Source organism: Nematolebias whitei, chromosome 4 (assembly GCF_014905685.2).
Source record: "Nematolebias whitei isolate Nwh7 chromosome 4, NemWhi1, whole genome shotgun sequence".
Lineage (NCBI taxonomy): Eukaryota > Metazoa > Chordata > Actinopteri > Cyprinodontiformes > Rivulidae > Nematolebias > Nematolebias whitei.
Genome location: NC_056501.1, coordinates 7,263,150 through 7,283,580, shown reverse-complemented (window position 1 = coordinate 7,283,580; position 20,431 = coordinate 7,263,150). Strand labels below are relative to the sequence as shown.

General features: G+C 38.2%; 1 protein-coding gene across 1 annotated transcript in view; it reads left to right on the top strand.

Annotated features, from left to right (window-relative positions):
• htr4 (5-hydroxytryptamine receptor 4) overlaps window positions 1-20,431 on the top strand; it is a 113,782-nt gene that overhangs the window by 32,485 nt on the left and 60,866 nt on the right. Inside the window, exon 4 of the mRNA XM_037675480.1 lies at window positions 6,155-6,355. Within this exon, the coding sequence (XP_037531408.1) occupies window positions 6,155-6,355 (201 nt within the window). The remainder of the gene's footprint in view (window positions 1-6,154; window positions 6,356-20,431) is intronic.

Genomic DNA, 20,431 nt, shown 5'->3' with positions numbered 1-20,431 from the left:
TATATATATATATATATATATATATATATATATATATATATATACAGTATATATAGGAATCAATAAACTCAATAGGGACAACATTTGAGGATAAAATCAGAGGAGGAACTGCTGGGACCGACTTTCTGTTTGGAAAAAAACATCCCTTTGGTTTTATTGGCATTTAGGACAAGTTTGAGGTGGAACAAATCTGCTTGGATGATGTCAAAGGCAGATTGCAAAAGCTGGCAAGCCTTATCAACTGTTTTAGCTCGACAATAAACTGTGCCATCACCATAAAAATGTAAGGATTCATCAAAGTTGCTCTGACCTACATTACCTATGTAGATTGTAAAGAGGGTGGTCCCAAGACTGAGCCTTGTGGTACACCATTGTTGACTATTAAATAACTGGAGGAAGTACCATTATGTTGAACACATTGCCTCCGATCTGAAAGATAGTTAGTGAACCAACCAATGTTGTGATCTGAGAAACTGATTTCTGAGAGCTTATGACACAAAATGTTATGATCCACAGTGTCAAAAGCTTTAGACGGGTCTAAGAAAAGTGCGGAACAATAATAATAATTACACATCACTTTGTCCCATCATTTCAAAATGTATTATGTCTATGTGCTTTGCTTAGGTAGATCTTTTTGCTACCTTTCACTGTGCCCTGGGTCAAGGACATGGTGTGAGAGATCTTTGTTTCTTTTATACCTTCTCTCCTCACATGTTCTTCACCTCTTCTTATCAAAGAATTAGGGCAGCACTTCTTGGAAGCAGCAGCCCCGGTACACTTCCGTCTACCCCTTTAGACGGCTGTACGGAGCATATTTTCTCTTTACTTAACTCTGCAATGGCAATAAAGTGGATTTTGATTCTGAGATGAACAGCTCTTGTTGTAGATCAAGAATCAACCTCCAGATGGCGTCTTTAGAGACTTCCTTACTGTTTTCAAGTTCAAGGTCCTTTATTGTCATTCGCATCACATGTGGTACATGAGGTGGAACGAAATTGTTTACAGGGTTCCAGTTACATCAAACAATAGCAAAATATAAATTGTAAAAGAAACAATACTAAAGGATCCAAGATATAAACAAAGAAATACATTAAACACTTAATAGTACAAAACAGTGCTGAACAACAGCAGCACGAACATGAGTCTGTGTGAGCAGATGAGCATGAATGAGCATGAAATAAATCAGCAGCATGAGATTTCCTAAAGTTAAAACAAGAATATTTATGTAATCTCCAGCATGTTACTCTATTTCTTCATCTTTGGTGCATTTTGTCTAAATTCCCCTCTTAGCTCCTCTTCTCAAATGTTACATACCGGAATCTGTTCAGCAACTACATCAACCACGCACACTTTCTTCTGATGAAGTTTATTTATTCAGAGCACTTTCTGCCCAAACACAATAAGTCACCCTAACCAAACAGAACGCCTCACCACCCAGCATGGTGCCTGAACCGTTCCGAATTACCACGAACAGGACTTGGGGTGTGTGTAACTGGACAACGTGTGCATTTATTGTGTAAGCACATCCTCATTCATCCTTGTGTGTGTGTGCGCATGTAGGACTTTTGTCTACTGTTACGGCATATTTGTGTGCTCGTGTTTTACGTGTGTGTAAATGTCTGACAGGATTTCCATAACTCCACGGGTGGACAGCTGGCTGCTTCCAGCGCTAACTGCCTGTGTGAAGGCACTGTTTAGGTTAGAGACAGGCAGATGGGAAAGCTCTTACTGAGACTATTTATAGGCAGGAGAGCTTCCACAGCACAGTGATGAGAACTGGCTTTAATGAACAACCTTTTACTGGTCAATTGTCTTGTGCGCGTGGTTAAAAATCACAATATTATGTATGAACGGTCTCAACGGGCTGAATGTTGACGAATGATCGGTCAGTTGACTGGGTGTATCCATCGTTCAGTAATCTATTGCTGATATGGATTCACCTGAATTGGTACACATTTGGTTTGTGAACTGGTTGATAAAAAGACAGTTGATCCCTTTGAGTCAGCAGCTCTGCTCTCCAGCACCATCTGAACCTCACAGGCGACATATTTTACTGTTTTTTCAACACTACGTGCCCTGAATGTCCGTGGTGCAACGTCAACCATGAATTATATATTTTTATGGAAGGCTATTAAGGCTAGTAAACGAGAAGCATAACCATTTACTTGCAACATAAGTCAAGAAATATAAGTGCATGTGTGATGTTACAATGGTGTTTGTAAAAGTTGAATAAAAAAAAAAAATAGCTGATGATTGAACAATTTAGAAATAACTTTTTTGCTCCAATCTTTTCAATGTATCACTGTGATTCATTTTATGCAGCCCTGGAATAAGCATGTCCTGACATGATCTGCTGTTATTGTTGTTATTGTTGTTGTTGAACCCACGTTCAGGCAGAGGCAGGACGACTCCAGAGTAAAATAATTATTATTTTTAACAATGACAAAACAAAATCGCTGATGGGGCAGCGAAACTTTCAGGAGACGACAGGACGGCGCAGACACAGACCATGACACCGTGGAAGGGATAATGCCCAGGGGCGTGAAAACATGGAGACTAAATGAAGACATTAATGAGACGAGTGGGAACCCCTGCAGTGATTAGGATTCAGGTCAGGTGCGCATAGAAGCAGAGACGAGAAACGCAGGGAAAGGTGCAGAAAGACACAAGACATCATGCATTTAAATATTTTTATTACGGTAGTTGGATTTTTTTACAGACCAATTGATCACTTTTTGTTGGCAGTTCTCCAATAAATTAGTTATTTACCAAAATTACCAGACATAACAATAAGGGGCAAATTTACCGATTGTGAAACTTTAACACTTATCAGGAAAAAAAACATCTAAAGGTAAAAGTGCTTTTACTAAAACCTTTATCTTACTGAACTTTGACTGTTGGTGACATTTGTGAGGGAGTTTCCAAAATATTTTGAAACTTTTATAAGTTTTCTCAGTTTACTAACGTGACTATCAAGGCAGCGGCACGGTGGTGCAGTTTGTAGAGGTGTTGCCTCTCAGTGAGAAGGTTGCCAGTTCAAATCCCAACCGGGGGCTTTCTGGGTGGAGTTTGCATGTTCTACATGTTCATAGACCAAAAACATGCATTTTAGTCTGAACTAAATTGTCCCTATAAGTGTTAGTGAGAGAGTGAATGGTTGTTTGTGTCATTTGTCTCTATGTGTCGCTGGGATGGACTGGAGACATGTCCACGCACAATGAGTGCTGGAAGTGGGCACCAGTGGCACCAGTGACCACCACAATCCATAAAGGAAGAAGGGGGTAAAGATGATGGATGGAGATACTCAAAGGGCCTTGCTTTCATGTTGTTGGAATTTTGAACATTTTTAAAAATTCAAAGGAAAAATATTTTAAAACAGTCACAACCAGGGCTTAATTTGAGCTGGATCCTGCCAGAACAGGATCCAGGAACTCTCTTATTTTGACAGGGTGCGTTTTGGCCGGTAACTCTCAGGCTTACTAAAAATAAAGTTGTGAACAAATATGACTCCCTTGAACTTATACTGGATACACTAATTACATACACACTCATTTTAAACACAACAGACGACACAACACGGCTTCTCAATCTCACATACAATCATCTGCCCCTTCAAGTGAAAAAATAAATAAATTTGTATGCCTCTTTTATGATCGTCTATTGTTGTCATCAGTCTTTGTTAAAGAAATCAGGTATCTCTTGTAAATGAGTCCCCGAGGCTCAATGGGATTAACCTGTATAAATAAAGGTTGAATGAATGAAAGTGAAGCATTTCCACCTCTTTAAAATAAGAGTGATGGGGGTGAGTGCCTGGAGGTTTCACACGTGGAGTGGGACAGTGAATTCAGTGGAGAAGAGTCAGCTCAGAACTGTCAATTAAGGGGGGTGGGATGCAAATGTTTACGAATGTAGGTAAACGTAGATGTTTAACAACCCATTAAAATAAACCAAAATGCAGAAAATCGCATCTACTTTATTCAAAATTTTCTGGGGGAGGACTCCCAGACCCCCAACCCTCCACTGACCCGCAGGTTAGTTGCATTGAAACATTGATGGGTTTAAAATTAAACCCTGGTCACAACATCATTACAGGGGTCTGGTAGTACTGTGTTGTTTATACATAGACTCTTCATTTTTTATTATTAATTTAAACCTAATATACAAAATGTCTTACAATGAAATAAAAATCGAAAATTTTATTATTGCAAGTATTTTGGAAACCACTAATGTATCATCACACACTGTCTTGTGTAATGTTTTATTACATTGTGAGTTGTGATCAGACTGTGCTTGTGTTTGTGCTTAAGGTTGATAAACCAAACCTTTGTTTTCTGCACGTCAAAGTGAATTTGATTCAGGTAAACCATCGACCTTCAATGCTTTACTGCAACAAGAAAAACTCCTCTGACTGCTGCCTTTCTCAGAAATACCATTTGGAACAAATCCTGCTGCAAAGACAAACATATTCTACAGAAGCGTTTAGAGCAAAATGTGTATTTTTTTTTTATCTCTGCAATAATTTCCACTAACGGCACAATGTTTCCTCTGCCAGCTGTGATGCTCGGAGAAACAAACCAACCTGGACCTCAGTGAATGAAACGAGGACTCTGGTGGTTGATAATCAAAACAGTCGAGGCAGATTCTTTTTCAAAGTTACAACTTTTGTTTTTGTTCATGTTTTATAGGTTGGTGTTTTTTCTCTCGTATGTTTTAAACTGTCTTCGATTTTCTGTTTTCTCTTTTCGCGCATAAATTAACGAGAAGATGGACGTTTTATTTCCTTCTCAGTTAGTTTTGCCCTGTTTTGTTTTTTCCTGAAATGTATTGCTCAGAAAGAAACTGAACTAATTTTCAAATGTGCTTCTTTGTCTCTGCAGCCGTTATAAAACAAACCTAAAATCTCAACTGTGAATCTGCCCAAATTGCTCATGTGTCTTCTTTGTTTTCTCATAGCTCAGCTGTTTGTCAGCTGTGTTTTTAATTTTACCCTTGAGGCACTTTTTTACAGGTCAAAATGTAAATGTTCCTAAAATAGTGCTTTTTTTATTTGGAGTTCTAGATAATGCACATGAAAATGCAATGGATGTTAAAAGACCACTCTTTAAATAAATTAAAAAAAACATTTAATTTCAGGTTTAAGTCAGGTTTAATTAAAGGCTTTTGAGATTCACTCATTTGATCGTATAAAAAAAAAAGTATAATAAGTACGACTTTTTTCTAATCTGAAAATAATTGTTTTAGTAGTTGCTTAGCATTATTTAACTCACTCCTGTTTTTGATGAAGTAGAAGTATGCTTTTTTATTTAAATTTAAAATATATGTTTTTCAATTCAACCTTTATTTATACAGGTTAGTCTCTCTGAGCCTCAAGGATGCATTAACAAGAGACCTGATTTTAATAAAGAACACATGACAACAGTAGACAATCATAAAAAAGCTTTTAAAATGAAAAGTAAATGGAAGAAATTATATAAAAAAAATATATAAAAAAACAGCCACGTTATAAAGCAAAGTAAAATACTAAAAACAGGAACATGTCTGCGTTGGTTCTTGCCATGAACTTAGCAGATGTTTAAAGTCCCTTAGAGATAATAATTAGTATGCAGTTGATATAAAAAATATATTTGTTCAAAGACACACTTATATTTATGTGTTTTAGAACAAATCAATGAATGACAGTTCAGACAATGTTCAATAAAAAGAAAGTTCACACGGTTTGTTTTGTCTTGAATTGAAAAATTTCTGAATTTTTATTTTTTTCGTCATCTCTATTTAAACTTGCATCAACATAACAATAATAGCAATATAAAAAAAACACTAAATTTGTTTCTTGATTCATGCTTAATAATCCAGGTAGAAAAATCTAACAAAGTTTAGTCAGGTCTGGATGGATTAAAAATAATAAATAAATAAATAAATAAATAAATAACCATATTTGTTTATTACAAGAACAAAGAGGCTTTTATTTGATTTGGGCCATTCACTGTTAAATCTGGTTATTCATGAAACTGATCTTACTTGTTTTAATTTTAGCGTCAGGCAGGAAGGATTAATTCAACTTTTCAAATCAGCATTTATAACATTTCAAAAAACACCTGTATATTTTAATTTTACCGACTTTTGAGTGATTTATATTTTCTGATCATCCTGTTAGGAAAATCAAGACCAACTACTTTATTGTGTCCTTGGCGTTTGCTGACTTGATGGTGTCGGTGCTGGTGATGCCGTTCGGTGCCATCGAGTTGGTCGACCAGAACTGGATCTACGGTGAGACGTTCTGTCTGGTTCGGACGTCGCTGGACGTTCTCCTGACCACCGCTTCCATACTGCACCTGTGCTGCATCGCTCTGGACCGGTGAGACCGTGTGCACACTACATTAGACCCTTCCTTTAAATATATATATTTAATTTTCCCAACACTTTATATATTTTTGACGTGAACGTTGCACTCAGCCAAACCGTTTTATTGGATTGAAAAGTTCCATCAATCTAGTTTTTACTGCTCAACAATGGTCCGGTTGCAGTAGAAATGGTCAGAGCACCACATGCTTTAGATTTTTTTTGGAGAACACTGATGTGTTCCAGAGTGGTGTAATTTCTTCAGCACGTCTTGGGTCTGCCTTATTGCTTCCCCCGAGTGGGACATATCTGAAGCATCTCTCCGGAAGGTTTCTAGAAGGAATCCTGACTTCAACGAAGTCCATGCTCAATAATCCAGGTATAAAATCCAACATTTTTTCAGTCAGGTCATCTGGACAGTTTCTTTTTTTTTTTTTGCTGAAACGTTTCGCCTTCGATCCAGAAGGCTTCATCAGTCAATGAAACACACAAAAAAACTGATTCTTCCCCCAACAACTTACTCCAAAGTGGAACAAACCAGTTCTGCTTGTGATAAGATGGTCTCTTTGGTACGCCCCTCCTCCATTGCCGGCCCTCTTCCTTGTTGACAGTCTTGTTAAACTGGTTGAAAACAACAAAGTCCATGCTCAATAATCCAGGTATAAAATCCACCATTTTTCAGTCAGGTCATCTGGACAGTTTCTTTTTTTTTGCTGAAACGTTTCGCCTCCTGACTTCATTTCCAAACTACCTTATCTGACATCTACACCAAATAATGTCGTCTTTGGCAGAAACACGAGTGAGTGACTTGAATACGGAAGAGAGAAAAGGTGAAATGTAACTAAATTATCGAATTTACGCATCAGAACATGTTATGATTTTTTTTTCTTTAAACATGAGAAAGATCGTAGAGCAGTCACGCAGATGATGATAAACTACTGGATTAATTAGTTTTAATGCTTTTACTATGGTGATGACATTTATTGTAACTACTAAAAAAAGCATAGCTTCGAGCCAATCCAAGGTGTATTTTAATAAAAGTTATGGTGTGAACGCTTCTCTTGTGATCCATTTTTCTTCCGTATGTTTTTCAGCGCGATTCTCGTCCAACAGTTTTCAAGCTATTTCAACAAATCATCAAAACTTTCAGCTGTTTCAGGACAATCCTGCTATGACTTCTGGTATTATTGCAACTAGCTTTTGGAAATATTTAGATTTGTCTGCACCTTTTTTTTTTTTTTATCATAGAAAATGAATTGAGCTCATTTTACATCCTTCAAATTAGGGATGCACGATATTATCGACACTGTATCGGTATCGGCCAATATTAGTGTTAAAGTTCAATATCGGACATTCCATCAAAAATAACTCACCGATATAAAAGACGCTGTTTTTGTATGACAACCCAGTGACACGGATGCCTGCAGCGCCAGCACATTGTGATGATGTCACTTGCGTCTACCTGATGTCATGGCGGAAAGGAAAATTCAAAATGTCGGCGGTGTGGAAGGTTTTCTTTTGTTGGTGAGGATGTCGGATTCTGAAGATTTTTGGACTACGCTGATTCTCGCTACATCGTTGCCAGTCTGAGATATTTTCCCGACGTAGCCTTACTCGAGTTACAAACTGTCATTTCCGACATCATTGAGAAGCTAATAGCCGAAAGCACTTGGGTGAGTTTTACCACAGACATTTGCACGTCAAGTGTTAGCCCCATTAGCATGATTAGTGTTACGGCACAATGGATAGACTAAAACTTAGAACTTAAAAAGTCTGTCCTTCATGCACAGGAGTGCAGAGGATCCCACACTGCAGCTATAGGAACCTGGAACAAACCTCCACAGTGAGACAGCATCACAGGTGACTAATGCTAATAAATAACATTTAACGCTTTTCATTTAATATAAGTTAAAGTGCTATGGATATCATATGGCTGGTACTGAATATATGTCACCAGCTCTTACAGCTGTTACACATTTTTTGTAGCAAATAAGTCTAAATAAGAGGGTTATGTTCTGACAAAGGAAATTATATAAAATATTGGTATCGGTTATCGGCCAAATAAGTTTTAACATATCGGCATATTGGATATCGGCCAAAAATCAAATATCGTGCATCCCTACTTCAGATCTTTAGCTTTGTTTACAATCTTTTACTGCTCCTTTCACCTTTTGTTCTGGTGCAGCTTTTTTCAGCTTCTTTGTGCAGATGTAAACTTTTTTCAGCTACTTTCAGCTAATTTCAGCAGAGTTTTGTTCAGCTGTTTTGTGCTCTTTTCAGATTCTTTCTGCTAACTGCAACGTGTTTGTGCTTCTTCTAACTTCTTTCTGATCATTTCAGCTTGTTATGCTCCTTTCAGATTATTTCTGCAAGTTTCATCTTTTTCTGCAATTTCAGCTACTATTTAGCTGTTTTTATGCTAATTTGAGCCTTTTCAGCTAATTCCGCTTTTTTTCCTCCACTCATTTCAATTTTGTTTAGCCTAATTCAGCAAAAATGTGTTCTCTCCAACTCCTTCTTGTAATGTAGGCTTCTTTCTGCCTTTTTACCTATTTTCAGCTGTTTTTTGTTTGTTTGTTTTTTTTACTAATTTCAGCTTTTTCTGACAATTTCTACTTTTTTTAGCTGCTTCCTTCAGCCCAATTTGGAACACTTGTGTTCTTTCTGCTTTCTTCTGCTAACTTAGGCTTGTTCTTCCATTTCAGCTACATTTCAGCATGTTTTTAAGCTAATTTCAGCTGTTTTCCAGCAAGTTCTGCAATACGCATTCACACTGCATTTTCACAGGGAATGCACTTTCTCTAGTTATATTTATCTCCCACTTGCCTCTGATAAGAGTGTGCAGCAGAGAAACGTGCAGCTCAAGCTAAAATTCTGTTTCTTTTAAGTGCTGCGAGATGAGTGACTCGCGTACCTGAAGCTTGTAGCAATAACAGCAAAAATCAGCAAATGTCAGAATAATTGCATCATAATTTTCTCCTTTATATTTACATTAAAGAAACTTTGCACATGTTTTAAGCTTTCTGGTGTGTTTTCTTCAGACATATGTTTGTTGCTTTGATTCAGGTGTTTCATCAAACCCAAAGTTTTATGAACATTGATCATCAATTGATTGGGATTTATTTTATAAATTACTTTAAATTGAGCTTATTAATCAAAGTGCTGCGTTTTAATGTATATCTGACCATGTTCCTTTAACTTTTTCTAAAAGTTGACATGTTTGTGAGACAGAATGATTTAAACCAAGAGAACACATTTCCTCGAAGGAACTCTGCAACCTCGAATTAGCGCTTGAGGAGAAATTGCAATCAATCAGTTAATCAGCATAGCAAAATTATTCCACTCAAATTTTACCTTTAATTTATTTAAATATTTATCAGTTGTGCTCTTAGTTTTTGTTGAGTTTTAGGACAATCAACCTTGTAAAATGAGGACCCTGGTTTCGATTTGATTCAATTTTCCAATCTCGCAGAAATAATTTTGAATAAATCAAGTAACACAAAATAAGAAAAAGAAACGCTGAAATGTATTATTTTAACCTTTGAATGTGTGAACAAGCTTGATTTATAATTTGAAAACATTCATGTTTACATTGCCCACCTAATATTGATGTTGAATACCAAATTTGCAGAATTTGACTTCAGCAGTTCAGTCAAATGTCAACTTTGTAAATATATGGATTTAAATCTCCCCAGATGTGTATTATTAAACAGGTTAATCTTATATTTCTGAAACCTAAAGTTTGGTTTTGTTTTAACCTCATGTCTGCAGGTAGATTAGGATTAATGTAACAGGTATTTAATTTATTCAACTGGGCTTCGTCTCATACAACACAAGGACGACCCGGGATCTATTTAAACAAAGAAAGGTTGCAAACCTCAGCAGCAATAAAGAAAATGGTCTTTTCATTAAATAGCCTAGCTGGAGGAACTTAGTTCTGTTTTATATGCAGCCGCCTTTATTTTCTGGCACAGCAGCGCTTGTGTTATCACTGAGCAATCATCCCAGCGTCTGTTGTAAATTGTCTCAGATCGCTTACAGCAGACTTGTTTTTCTTTCCATAATTGCCTGACTGTTTAGTTTTTTTTTTTTGTTGTTGTTCTAGCTGCATCCAGCATTTGGTGTGCAAATATTAGAGCATTTTTCAGTTGGTTATACATGAGGAAAGTGTACTACAGTTCAACGTTTCACAGATCTTACTACTGTTGTTCTGCATTTTATTTTGAAAGGCAATGATTAATTTTCAGTTGAGTACTACAATGTAAAGGCCAAATTTATAGTCTTAGAGATGTCGAAGACCTTTCATGACATTAAAAAACAGCAGTGGGCAAAAAGCATCAGCGCTAGTGCTTATGTATAATACATTATGCAACTCTTAGTAGAATATCAAAGTTCCTGCTCAATAATCCAGGTTAAAAATCCAACTAAGTTAAGTCAGGTCCTCTGGATGGTTTATCTTTTTGTTGAAATGTTTCGGCCTTCATCCAAAGAACTTCATCAGTTCGAAGAGCCACAAACAAACTCAGTCCCATAAGTGGCTTACTTACATAGTGGGCTAATCAGTTGTATATGGTGATGAGGTGTTTTCTGGGGCCCACCCTCTCCCCCGTCAACTCCTCTGAGGCAGCCGTAGCCAAAGTGGTTCAAAACATGGTGGTTTGAAATGTTTCAACCAAAAAAAAAGAAACCGTCCTGAGGACCTGACTTAATTTTGTTGGATATTTTACCTGGATTACTGAGCATGAACTTTGAAGTTTTGAACTACGGCTGCCTCAGAGGAGTCGATGGGGGGGTTGAACTTCAGAAAACCATCTTATCACCATGAAACTAAATGACCCTCTATGTGAGTGTGCTACTTATAGGGCTGAGTTTGTTGTGGCTCCTCTGACTGATGAAGTCCCTTGGATTAACGTTTCAACAAAAAAAATAAACTGTCCAGAGGACCTGACTTAACTTTGTTGGGTTTTATTAGAATAACATTAGTTTGTTATGTCTCTTTTTATGAGCTTTTTGGTTATTACAAAAGCAAAAACTTTTTTTTTTCTTCCGGCTGCTCCGTTCTTCAGGGGTTGCCACAGCAAACTAACTTGCACAAAGATCGGTGATTGTTTTTATGTTAGATGTCCTTCCTGGCACCACCACAGACCTCTGTGTGGAGCAGAGAGCTGCCATCTAGGGTGCTTGGGGCAGCAGATGGTGGGGGTTGAGAGCCTTGCTCAAGGGCCCAGAGTGGGGCAAATGAGGGTGGAGGCAGGTGTGGGTGTATTACCTTTCCCACCAACATTGTGATGTTGTTGATCCAGGGAGTCAAACCGGCAACCTTATAATCACAGGCTCACCTTCTCTAACCTCTGTGTCACCACGCCCCCTCACTTCCCAAAAACTAAAAATAAATATCTAAGACAAGCCTGTGTTAGCGCTTCCTGTTCCAAGATTTTAAGCGTAATTTAAATAAATGACTCAAAATCTAAATCTGTCACTTTTGACTCATCAAGCTGTAATTACAAGATGTCGGGCTCTTTCAGAGTCGTGACAAGTTTTTGTTGTTAAAAACACGACAGACTGGCAGAAAGAGAGCTTGAGAAAAAGTTCCTGTGGAAGAGTGGAAGATTAGAGCGCGAGCTAATGAAAGTGTCACTCACGCGCTGCGGACAAGATGAACAGCAAAGTCCGGGGCTTCCCACGGAACAACAACCTGATTAAGTGTTTGACACAGACAGTCCGATGGATTCCCAATAAATCTCACAAATTCACACACAAACATTCAAGAACAACAGAAATGCACGCATTAAAGATTAAAATGAGCCTTGGCAGATTTAACTCTGGGTTTCTTAATAATCTCCTTTAATTACATTTGCTTGGAACCAGAACGTCTTCCATGTTTAAGTATTTTTCTGCCTGAGTTAGAGAAACACCATCACACTGGAAGATGGGAGAGTTCAGAAGAACTTGTAGCCTGACTGGGCGATATGGCCTAAAATCAATATCACAATATATTGAGCAGTTCACATCGATAACGATAAATGGACGATCACTGCAACCCCCGAAAATAATGTGATAGGCCGGCATAAATAATTCACAGCCAGTTATATTGATGGCATAATTCCCTTTTTATCGCCACTTTATTGAACTTTAAAACTACAGCTTCTGCAAATAAATGAAGACAATGTGTACTTTTAGTTGTTAATAGTTTTTGAACAAATAAGCACAACTGAACAAATTTAGAAATATAAAATAACTTAATTTTCCTGTAAACACAAAGTATTAAAAATACAATCTCTTATAAATGAAATGGTCACATTTGAGTTGTCAAGTATTCCCTTTTAAATAAAACTAAATAATAAAATAATTAGGCAGCACGGTGGCGCAACTGGTAGAGCTGCTGCCTCTCAGCGAGCAGGTCCCTGGTTCAAACCCCGGTCCGGGAGCCTTTCTGGGTGGAGTTTGCATGTTCTCTCCGTGCATGCGTGGGTTTTCTCCGGGTACTCCAGTTTCCTCCCACAGACCAAAAACATGCATGTTAGGCTGATTGGTAACTCTAAATTGTCCCTAGGTGTGAGTGAGAGAGTGAATGGTTGTTTGTCTCGTTTGTCTCTATGTGGCCCTGTGATAGACTTGCGACCCGTCCAGGGTGTACCCCGCCCCCCGCACAGTGATTGCTGGACATGGGCACCAGCGAACCCCGTGACCCAAAATGGAATAAACGGGTAAAGATGGATGGATGGAATAAAATAATTAATTTCACATTTGCCATTTGGAAAAGTAAAGAATGAGTTGTGCAAATATAATGTCATGTGCAAAGGCCTCTCTCTCTGTAAAGGTTGCAGGGGGTGGAAGAGGTTGGGTGTAGTGTCATGGCTTGTCGCAACAGTCTTTTGGCATAGTTTACACGTGGCTTTCTTTTTTTGTTCAATATCGTCTTTGCTGAACCCAAAATGTTGCCAGACGACTGATGACGCTTTTCAAAAAAAAAAATTAGCTGCTCCTCTTCCTCCTGGACCAGCTCTGCCGCTTCAACATTTGAAATTTCCTCCATTTTCTCAACCGCACCGTCTCTTTCAGTTCTTGTTACAGACTGGATGGGGTGGAGTCACGTGACTAGAGACTACGCGTAGCACAGCGTCTTAAAGGGACATGAGCATAGCTTACCTATACACAGCCAAAAGACAAAACGGCTTTTTCTTTTTATTTTTTTAAAACACCGAAAATACCGACGTGGACAAAATGACGTTGATCATTGTTATAAAATTCGGTGTCGGTTAATTTTCGGTATATTGCCCAGCCCTACGCTGTACCAGTTTGTCGTGGTAAAGAGAGAGCTGAGTCAAAAGGCAAAGCCCTCAACTTACTGGTCGATCTACGTGCCTACCCTCATCTATGGTCATGAGCTTTGGGTTGTGACCAAAAGAACGACATCACGGATACAAGCAGCCAAAATGAGTTTTCTCTGCAGGGTGTCTGGGCTCTCCCTTAGAGATAGGATGAGAAGCTCGATCATATGGGTGGGACTCAGAGTAGAGCCGCTGCTTCTCCACGTCGAGAGGAGCCAGTTGAGGTGGCCCGGGCATCTGGTTAGGATGCCTCCTGGACGCCTCCCTAATGAGGTGTTCCGGACACCACCCACCAGGAGGAGACCCAGAGGAAGACCCAGGACATGCTGGAGGGACCATGTTTCTTGGTTGGCCTGGGAACGCCTCAGGATTCCCCTGGAGGAGCTGACCCAAGTGGCTGGGGAGAAGGAAGTCTGGGCCTCCCTACTTAAGCTGTTACCCCCACGACCCAACCCCAGATAAGCGAAAAAAAAAAAATGGATGGATGGATGTTTTGGCATATTTCATTTAACTTGGCGTTAGGATGTTATATCTCGGGGCTGTGATGGTTAGAATCTGATTAGTGACTCAGACTTGAGAGAAAATAAACACATTTCCAGTTGCAGTCTCCCCTAACTCTAAGCATTTGCAACTGAGTGGTCAGCAAATCAATTGGCTGCACTCTGAGTGGCCACTATTTCAAAAATGCAGCCTATTTTAGTGTTCATAGTATGGAGTTTTACAAGCCATGCACTCATTATGTTGGTTCTCATCTTTATATCATGGGTGGAGCAGTTGGTAGAGCTGCTGCCTCTCATTGAGAAGGTTGCCAGATCAAATCCCATCCCGGGATCTTTCTGGGTGGAGTTAGCATGTTCTCTCCATCCATGCATGGATTTTCTCTGTGTTTTCCGGTTTCCTCTCACAAACCAAAAACATGCATGTTAGACTGATTGGTAACTCTAAATTATCCCTATCTGTGAGTGAGAGTGAGTGGTTGTCTTGTTTGTCTCTGTGTCCCTGTGATGGACTGGCAACCTACCCAGTGCGTCCCTGTGATGGACAGGACTGGAGATCTGTCCAAGGTATCCCCCACTTCTTGCACAGTGACTACTGGATTTGGGCACCAGTGACCACCCTGACCTGAAAAGGAAGAAGCAGGTACTGATAATGGATGGATGGATGGATGGATGGATGGATGGATGGATGGATGGATGGCTCTTACATCATAGCTTATTTAGATTGTTATTTTACCCTTTTTGGCAGCTGCTGCCCCCATATCTATGACAACAAGAACATAATGAAACAACATCAGTTTGGAACTGGGAACATGGAATAAATCTGGTTTGTGGACCTGGACTCCTGTGTTTTCTGAGAGAGAATAATTCTGTAGGCTACACCTACAGTTTTTGAACCCATCCAGAAGACCTGACTTAACTTTTTTAGATTTTTCTACCTGGATTATTGAGCATGCATCAGGATATCTGTAGGCTACAGGTGTAACAATTTAGCTCTAGAGCTCTTAAGACCGATTTTATTTTTAGATGGGTTGGAGATGCCCATGACAATGTTGTGACTGTTTCAAGAGAATAATTGTTGCACAATATTTTGAACAAGTTCAGAACTTTAACATTAGGGCTGTGGAACTCTGTGACCCACTCCAAGAAGTTAAGAACTTCACAAACATTGCAAGGCTTTTACGAGACTTTCTGAACACCCCTCACAAATGTTTGCCAACCCTGTGAGATACCACCAAGACGAAAGAAATGGACATGTTTTATTTGCATTTCTTTGGCTGTGGATCAGAAGAAAGAACAGAGATCCAAAGGTCAGTGGTTCAGTCCTGACCTCGCCACCCTTTCATGAAGTTTGATATTGGTTTCATATGTTTTGTTATTAATGGTCCCCATATTACATCTTAGATCCTTGTACAGTATACTGTTTATTTTTGATACTTTATATTTTTGCTATTTTTGGGTGCAACTGGGACCATGAATACATAATTTCATTCCACCTCATGCACCACGTGATGCAAATGACCTTGAACTTTGTGTGTGCATTGATTGAGGCTTGAGGTGTAAAAGTTATTTTAGTATCAATAAAACTAGACCAGTGTTGTAGAAATGCAATCTACATTAATTGACCTTGTTGAGGTTCGTGAGTTATTTATTGGGGAGGTTAGTATTCAAATGAATAACAGTAGCCGATTTACAGATGCTGGATGAACATCTGCCACTTCAGGACCTGATGTTTCCAGAGCTCTTCCTTTATAGAAGTCTTCAAATTATCAATATTTGTTGTGACCTTGCCTGGACTCCACAAACCATTTCATTTGTTTCATTGTGTTTACCTTGGAGTCAGAAAATCAAATGTACAAGTTCCAATAAACTAGAAGCGCAGTAAGAAAACTCAAATCCCTGAACCTTCTCCCATTTTTTTATTCTTGGCCTTGGAGCAGAGATAAGGAGCACATTGTCCTACCCCTGCTTTCTGCAAGCTTGGTGAAGGAGCTGTGCTTATATCAACGTGCAAATTATTTTCAGAAAAATGTGCTAATCTGAAGCACAAGCTAATAAAGCATTTTTGGGTGCAGATTATCACATCTGTCTTAATTTAAATCTAAGTTATGACGGAAAACATCCGGTAATGTTCATGGTAGGAAACTAAATTGAAGAAGTGTGGTTCAAAGATAAAGTATGTGACAAGAACCTGTTTGGATCAGCACACCACCAGACTCAGGAATGGTTATAAATGGTTTCTTTTTAGAGCAGCTTCTGGTGGAGGTTTGGGTCCAGGCAGAAGTCCAGTCTTCTCAGTCTGCGTGGCAGGTGCTGTAGTCGCTCTGATACTGGTGACGTCACTCGTGCAGAGTGAGCTGCAGCAGCGGAGCAGACTTTGCAGCTGTTCGCGGTTCGTGGGGGGCAAATCCAGAGGCAGGGTCCAGAAAATGTAGCAGAGTTCATACACAGGAGAGCAGAGAGCAGAACCAAGTCGTAATCCGTAGGCGTAGTCAAAGGAGGAAGGTACAGTCGCTACCGTGGCTAGATGTAAAAAATCTAAAAAGGGTCAGGCAAAGCGAGGAGTCCATGAACACAGGTCAAGGCACGGAACGTTGCGTTTTTACTTGCAAAAAAACTTTCAATAATCTGGCGATGATTGAATGGAAGCTCGGTGTTTTTAAAGGGCAGGTGACAGGTGGATGGCATGAGCGCTGATTGCAGAGGGGGCGTGGTGCTGAATGAATGGAGCAGGGTGAAGTGAACAGAGATGAACTGTGATAATGGATAAAAACAAGAAAACTGATAGACTTTGGCATGAGAGGGTGGCAAAACTTGACAGTAGGTGGACAATTATGGGGAGCATTTGGACATTCTCAGTTATGAGGACGTCATAAAATAGACTGAACCACAGATTTTTAACCATTTATAGACAGGATCAATTCTGATATTCAGCAGCTCAATCTTCTTTAGACTTATTTTGAAAGACATAATCAATCATTTTCAGTTATTTGTATTCTGATGCACTAACACGCAAATGCATGTTTGCAATATTATTAAAAATGCATTATTTTTATATTGGTTAAAGTTTTTAACATAAATATATACATTTTTTATTGCACAGCAGGATGAACAGGAAGCAATTAATCATAGCTCATTTATTATCTACAGTTTGTTTGAGAAGAGTTCTGCTCAGTTTACATCAATAAGGACTTATTTCACAATGATTGAAAAGACTGTGATTAAAATAAAAGCTTAGATTTTTGTAAATGTTATGTTTGTTTTGATTTTGTCAGCAGCAAATCATTCCTCTTAAAAAGCCCACACAGATGTTTTAGAGCTTCAGGTGACAAATGAGTGAAAACCAGGTGGAAAAATCATTTCTAATATGTTTATGCTTTTGAAGAACGAGGGTGAAGCAGGCTGCTGTTGTCGTTTTGTAGCTTCCAGCATCCCAACAAAACCCATAAAAAGCTGCTTGTTGAAGAGGAAAAGAACAGACCAAGAAAGAAAGCATCTTTCAGCAGTCTATAATAAATCTCTGAAAGGAAGATTCGGCATCATTGAAAAGGGAAAAACACAGAAAAATACCTGAGAGAATAAATACAGGATATCAACCAGTCTAAAATGAAAAAGTTCTCAATAATTGAAAAAAATAACAGTAATTTTCTACATGCTGCTTCTGATTGCATGTAGCTGCCAATTATGGGCAGTCTTAGGAACCTGTGGAAGAGCCTGGTGTGTATTTATTTTGCTATGACAGGTTTTTGTTTTTGTCTTTTCACACTTTGGACAGTACAGAAGTCACAATGGGAGAAGATCTCGGTGTAAAAGAGGGTTGTTTGATCAGTGTTAAGGGTGTGTATAAAATCTGTCGTCATGTACGATTGAACAACAAATTCATTCACACGAGGGAGAGTGATCCAAACGTACAGGTGCAGCCATGTCACTGCCTTTTTAACTCTAATATGAGGTTGTTGTTTTTTTAAGTAACAAATGAAACGTGTAGAAAAGTTCTAACTTTGAAGATGGACTGTTTTTGGAAACTTACTTTTCAACAAAAACCTGAACTGGTAATGCAGTTATTATAATTGTTTATTTTTTTTATTATTTTTCCGTTTCTTAACCTGTTAAGTTCAGCTGTTTCCTACGGTTGAGAAAAAAATTTAAGAAAATATGAATTATTGATATTCAAGCATGATTTTTTTTCTGACTTTAAATTGGCGTAAATAAAATCTATTCATTTTATTGTCTTGTTACTAAATTTATGGGTAGATAAAGTATTAAAGATGATTCTGTGCAAATGAGAAATGAAAGCGTTTGATTTTTTTTTTTTGTTATGCATTAAATGTATTAAATCATTTTGAAGTTATAAAAATTAATTTAATTGATTTTGTGTCTGTAAAAAGTTTTATAAAGCCACATGAAAGATTTTTTTATTTTTTATTAAATGTGTATATATATATATAAATATATATACATGCATAAAGTAGTCCCTCGTTACTTCGCGGTTCGTTTATCACAGACTCGTTCTATCGCTGTTTTTCAAAATAAGATTGGACATGACACAATTGGCTGATTGATGGATGAGCCGCACGATCGGCATGGAATTTTAATTTAAAATAAATCATTTAAAATTATTTAGCACCTGCTTCACATTTGTGAAAAATTTCTCCTGCATCTTTGTCCAGCCCTTACTGCAGGATAAGCTTCTTCCTGCAGCTGATCAGCTGATCTCCACGCAGAGCGGAGAAGTGGGCGTGGCCAGCAGCGCTTGCACGCGGCAAAGAGCAGAGGACGCAGAGAGCTGAAATCATGACATCCTGTGCTCTTTTAGAGCGTATAGAGTTTAGAAACATTGTTTAGAATATTGCAAGAGTATGGAAAGGGTTTAAAATGTCTTAATATATCAATATATATCTATATAAATACTAAAATAAACTACTACTGAGTACTTGTACTGCTATTCCTACTTGGTGGTTTTTCACTTACCGCGGGTCTTCAGGGTACGGATCCCCCACGATAAACGAGGGACTACTGTAGATAACAAATTATAGTATATGTATAACATCAGTTATGTAAGCATCTTATTGTTTTCCTTTCTTGTTTGTTTCAATCTACATAAGACAAAGTCTAATCCAGAATGATTTAAATTAGCTTGGTAGCCTAAAACAGCGTATGAGACAGAATGATCACTGAGAAACTAGAGAAATATAAAAGTTTTTGTTTTGCCAGTTCTTGGTCAAATCTCCAAAAGAGAAGTCAGCCATGAGGCAGATTTACTCTTGTCCTTTTAAAGAGGCACAAAGATTCATTTTGTGTGCACAGATTGGAAAACCTGAAAGTAAAAAGCAAAGCGATTGACCGTTGCCTCTGGTGTGTTCCACAACACAAGTCAAACTAAAGAGGGCTCAAAAGGCACGCTGACCAAACGAAAAAGAAATGGAGAAGACAATAAAAGCAAAGCATAGGAAACAAGTAAGCAGCTGCAGGATAAAACTTCTCATTCATCTCATTCAAAAGGGAAGAGAGGACAGAAAAAAGGCCTGAATCGAAATGAATCGGGACTAAAAATAGCAGAATAGCCACGAGCAGGATGCTCCAACACATTAAATGGACTCAGTGAAGAGAAACCAAAGAATTTGGAAGCAAAGAAAAAAAGCCTAAATATATGAATAAATGATTGTTTTTACTGAATCATACTTTACTTCTTCTCTCATCACGCTTTCTCTTAAAATGGCCTCAGAGCAGTTCTCTTTAGTTTAGATGTGGAGCTCAGGACCAGTAAAATGTATAGAAACATTGCAACTAAACAGGAGCCAACTGACATCATAAACAACCTCAATAACTTATTTACTGTTTATTTATACAGTATATTTGTGAAATTGTGTTGTATACTCTATCTTGCACAAAGTATTAAAAATAAAACATGCTGACTTGTTCTATGAACCACAAATGGATCCTGTTTGTAGCTGCACTATAAGTGAAACAATCTTAGTGTGATTTGTTAATATTTTATTGGCAATATCAGTTGTGATCAACCCACAGATTTATTACTCCTTCCTTTCTCTTCTTTCGTCACTATAATCTAAACCAGGTGGTGGTTCAAGGTCAGGGAGAGTCCGTTGAGTTCACAAAATTTATAAACAGAATTTGGAACATGGACAGTACCTGAAATATGATCTTTCATTTATTGCAACCCAAGTTGTCTTTTTCAATATTGATTTTACACTCACTGACATGACAATGGCATTATACTGTGTGTATATATATATATATATATAT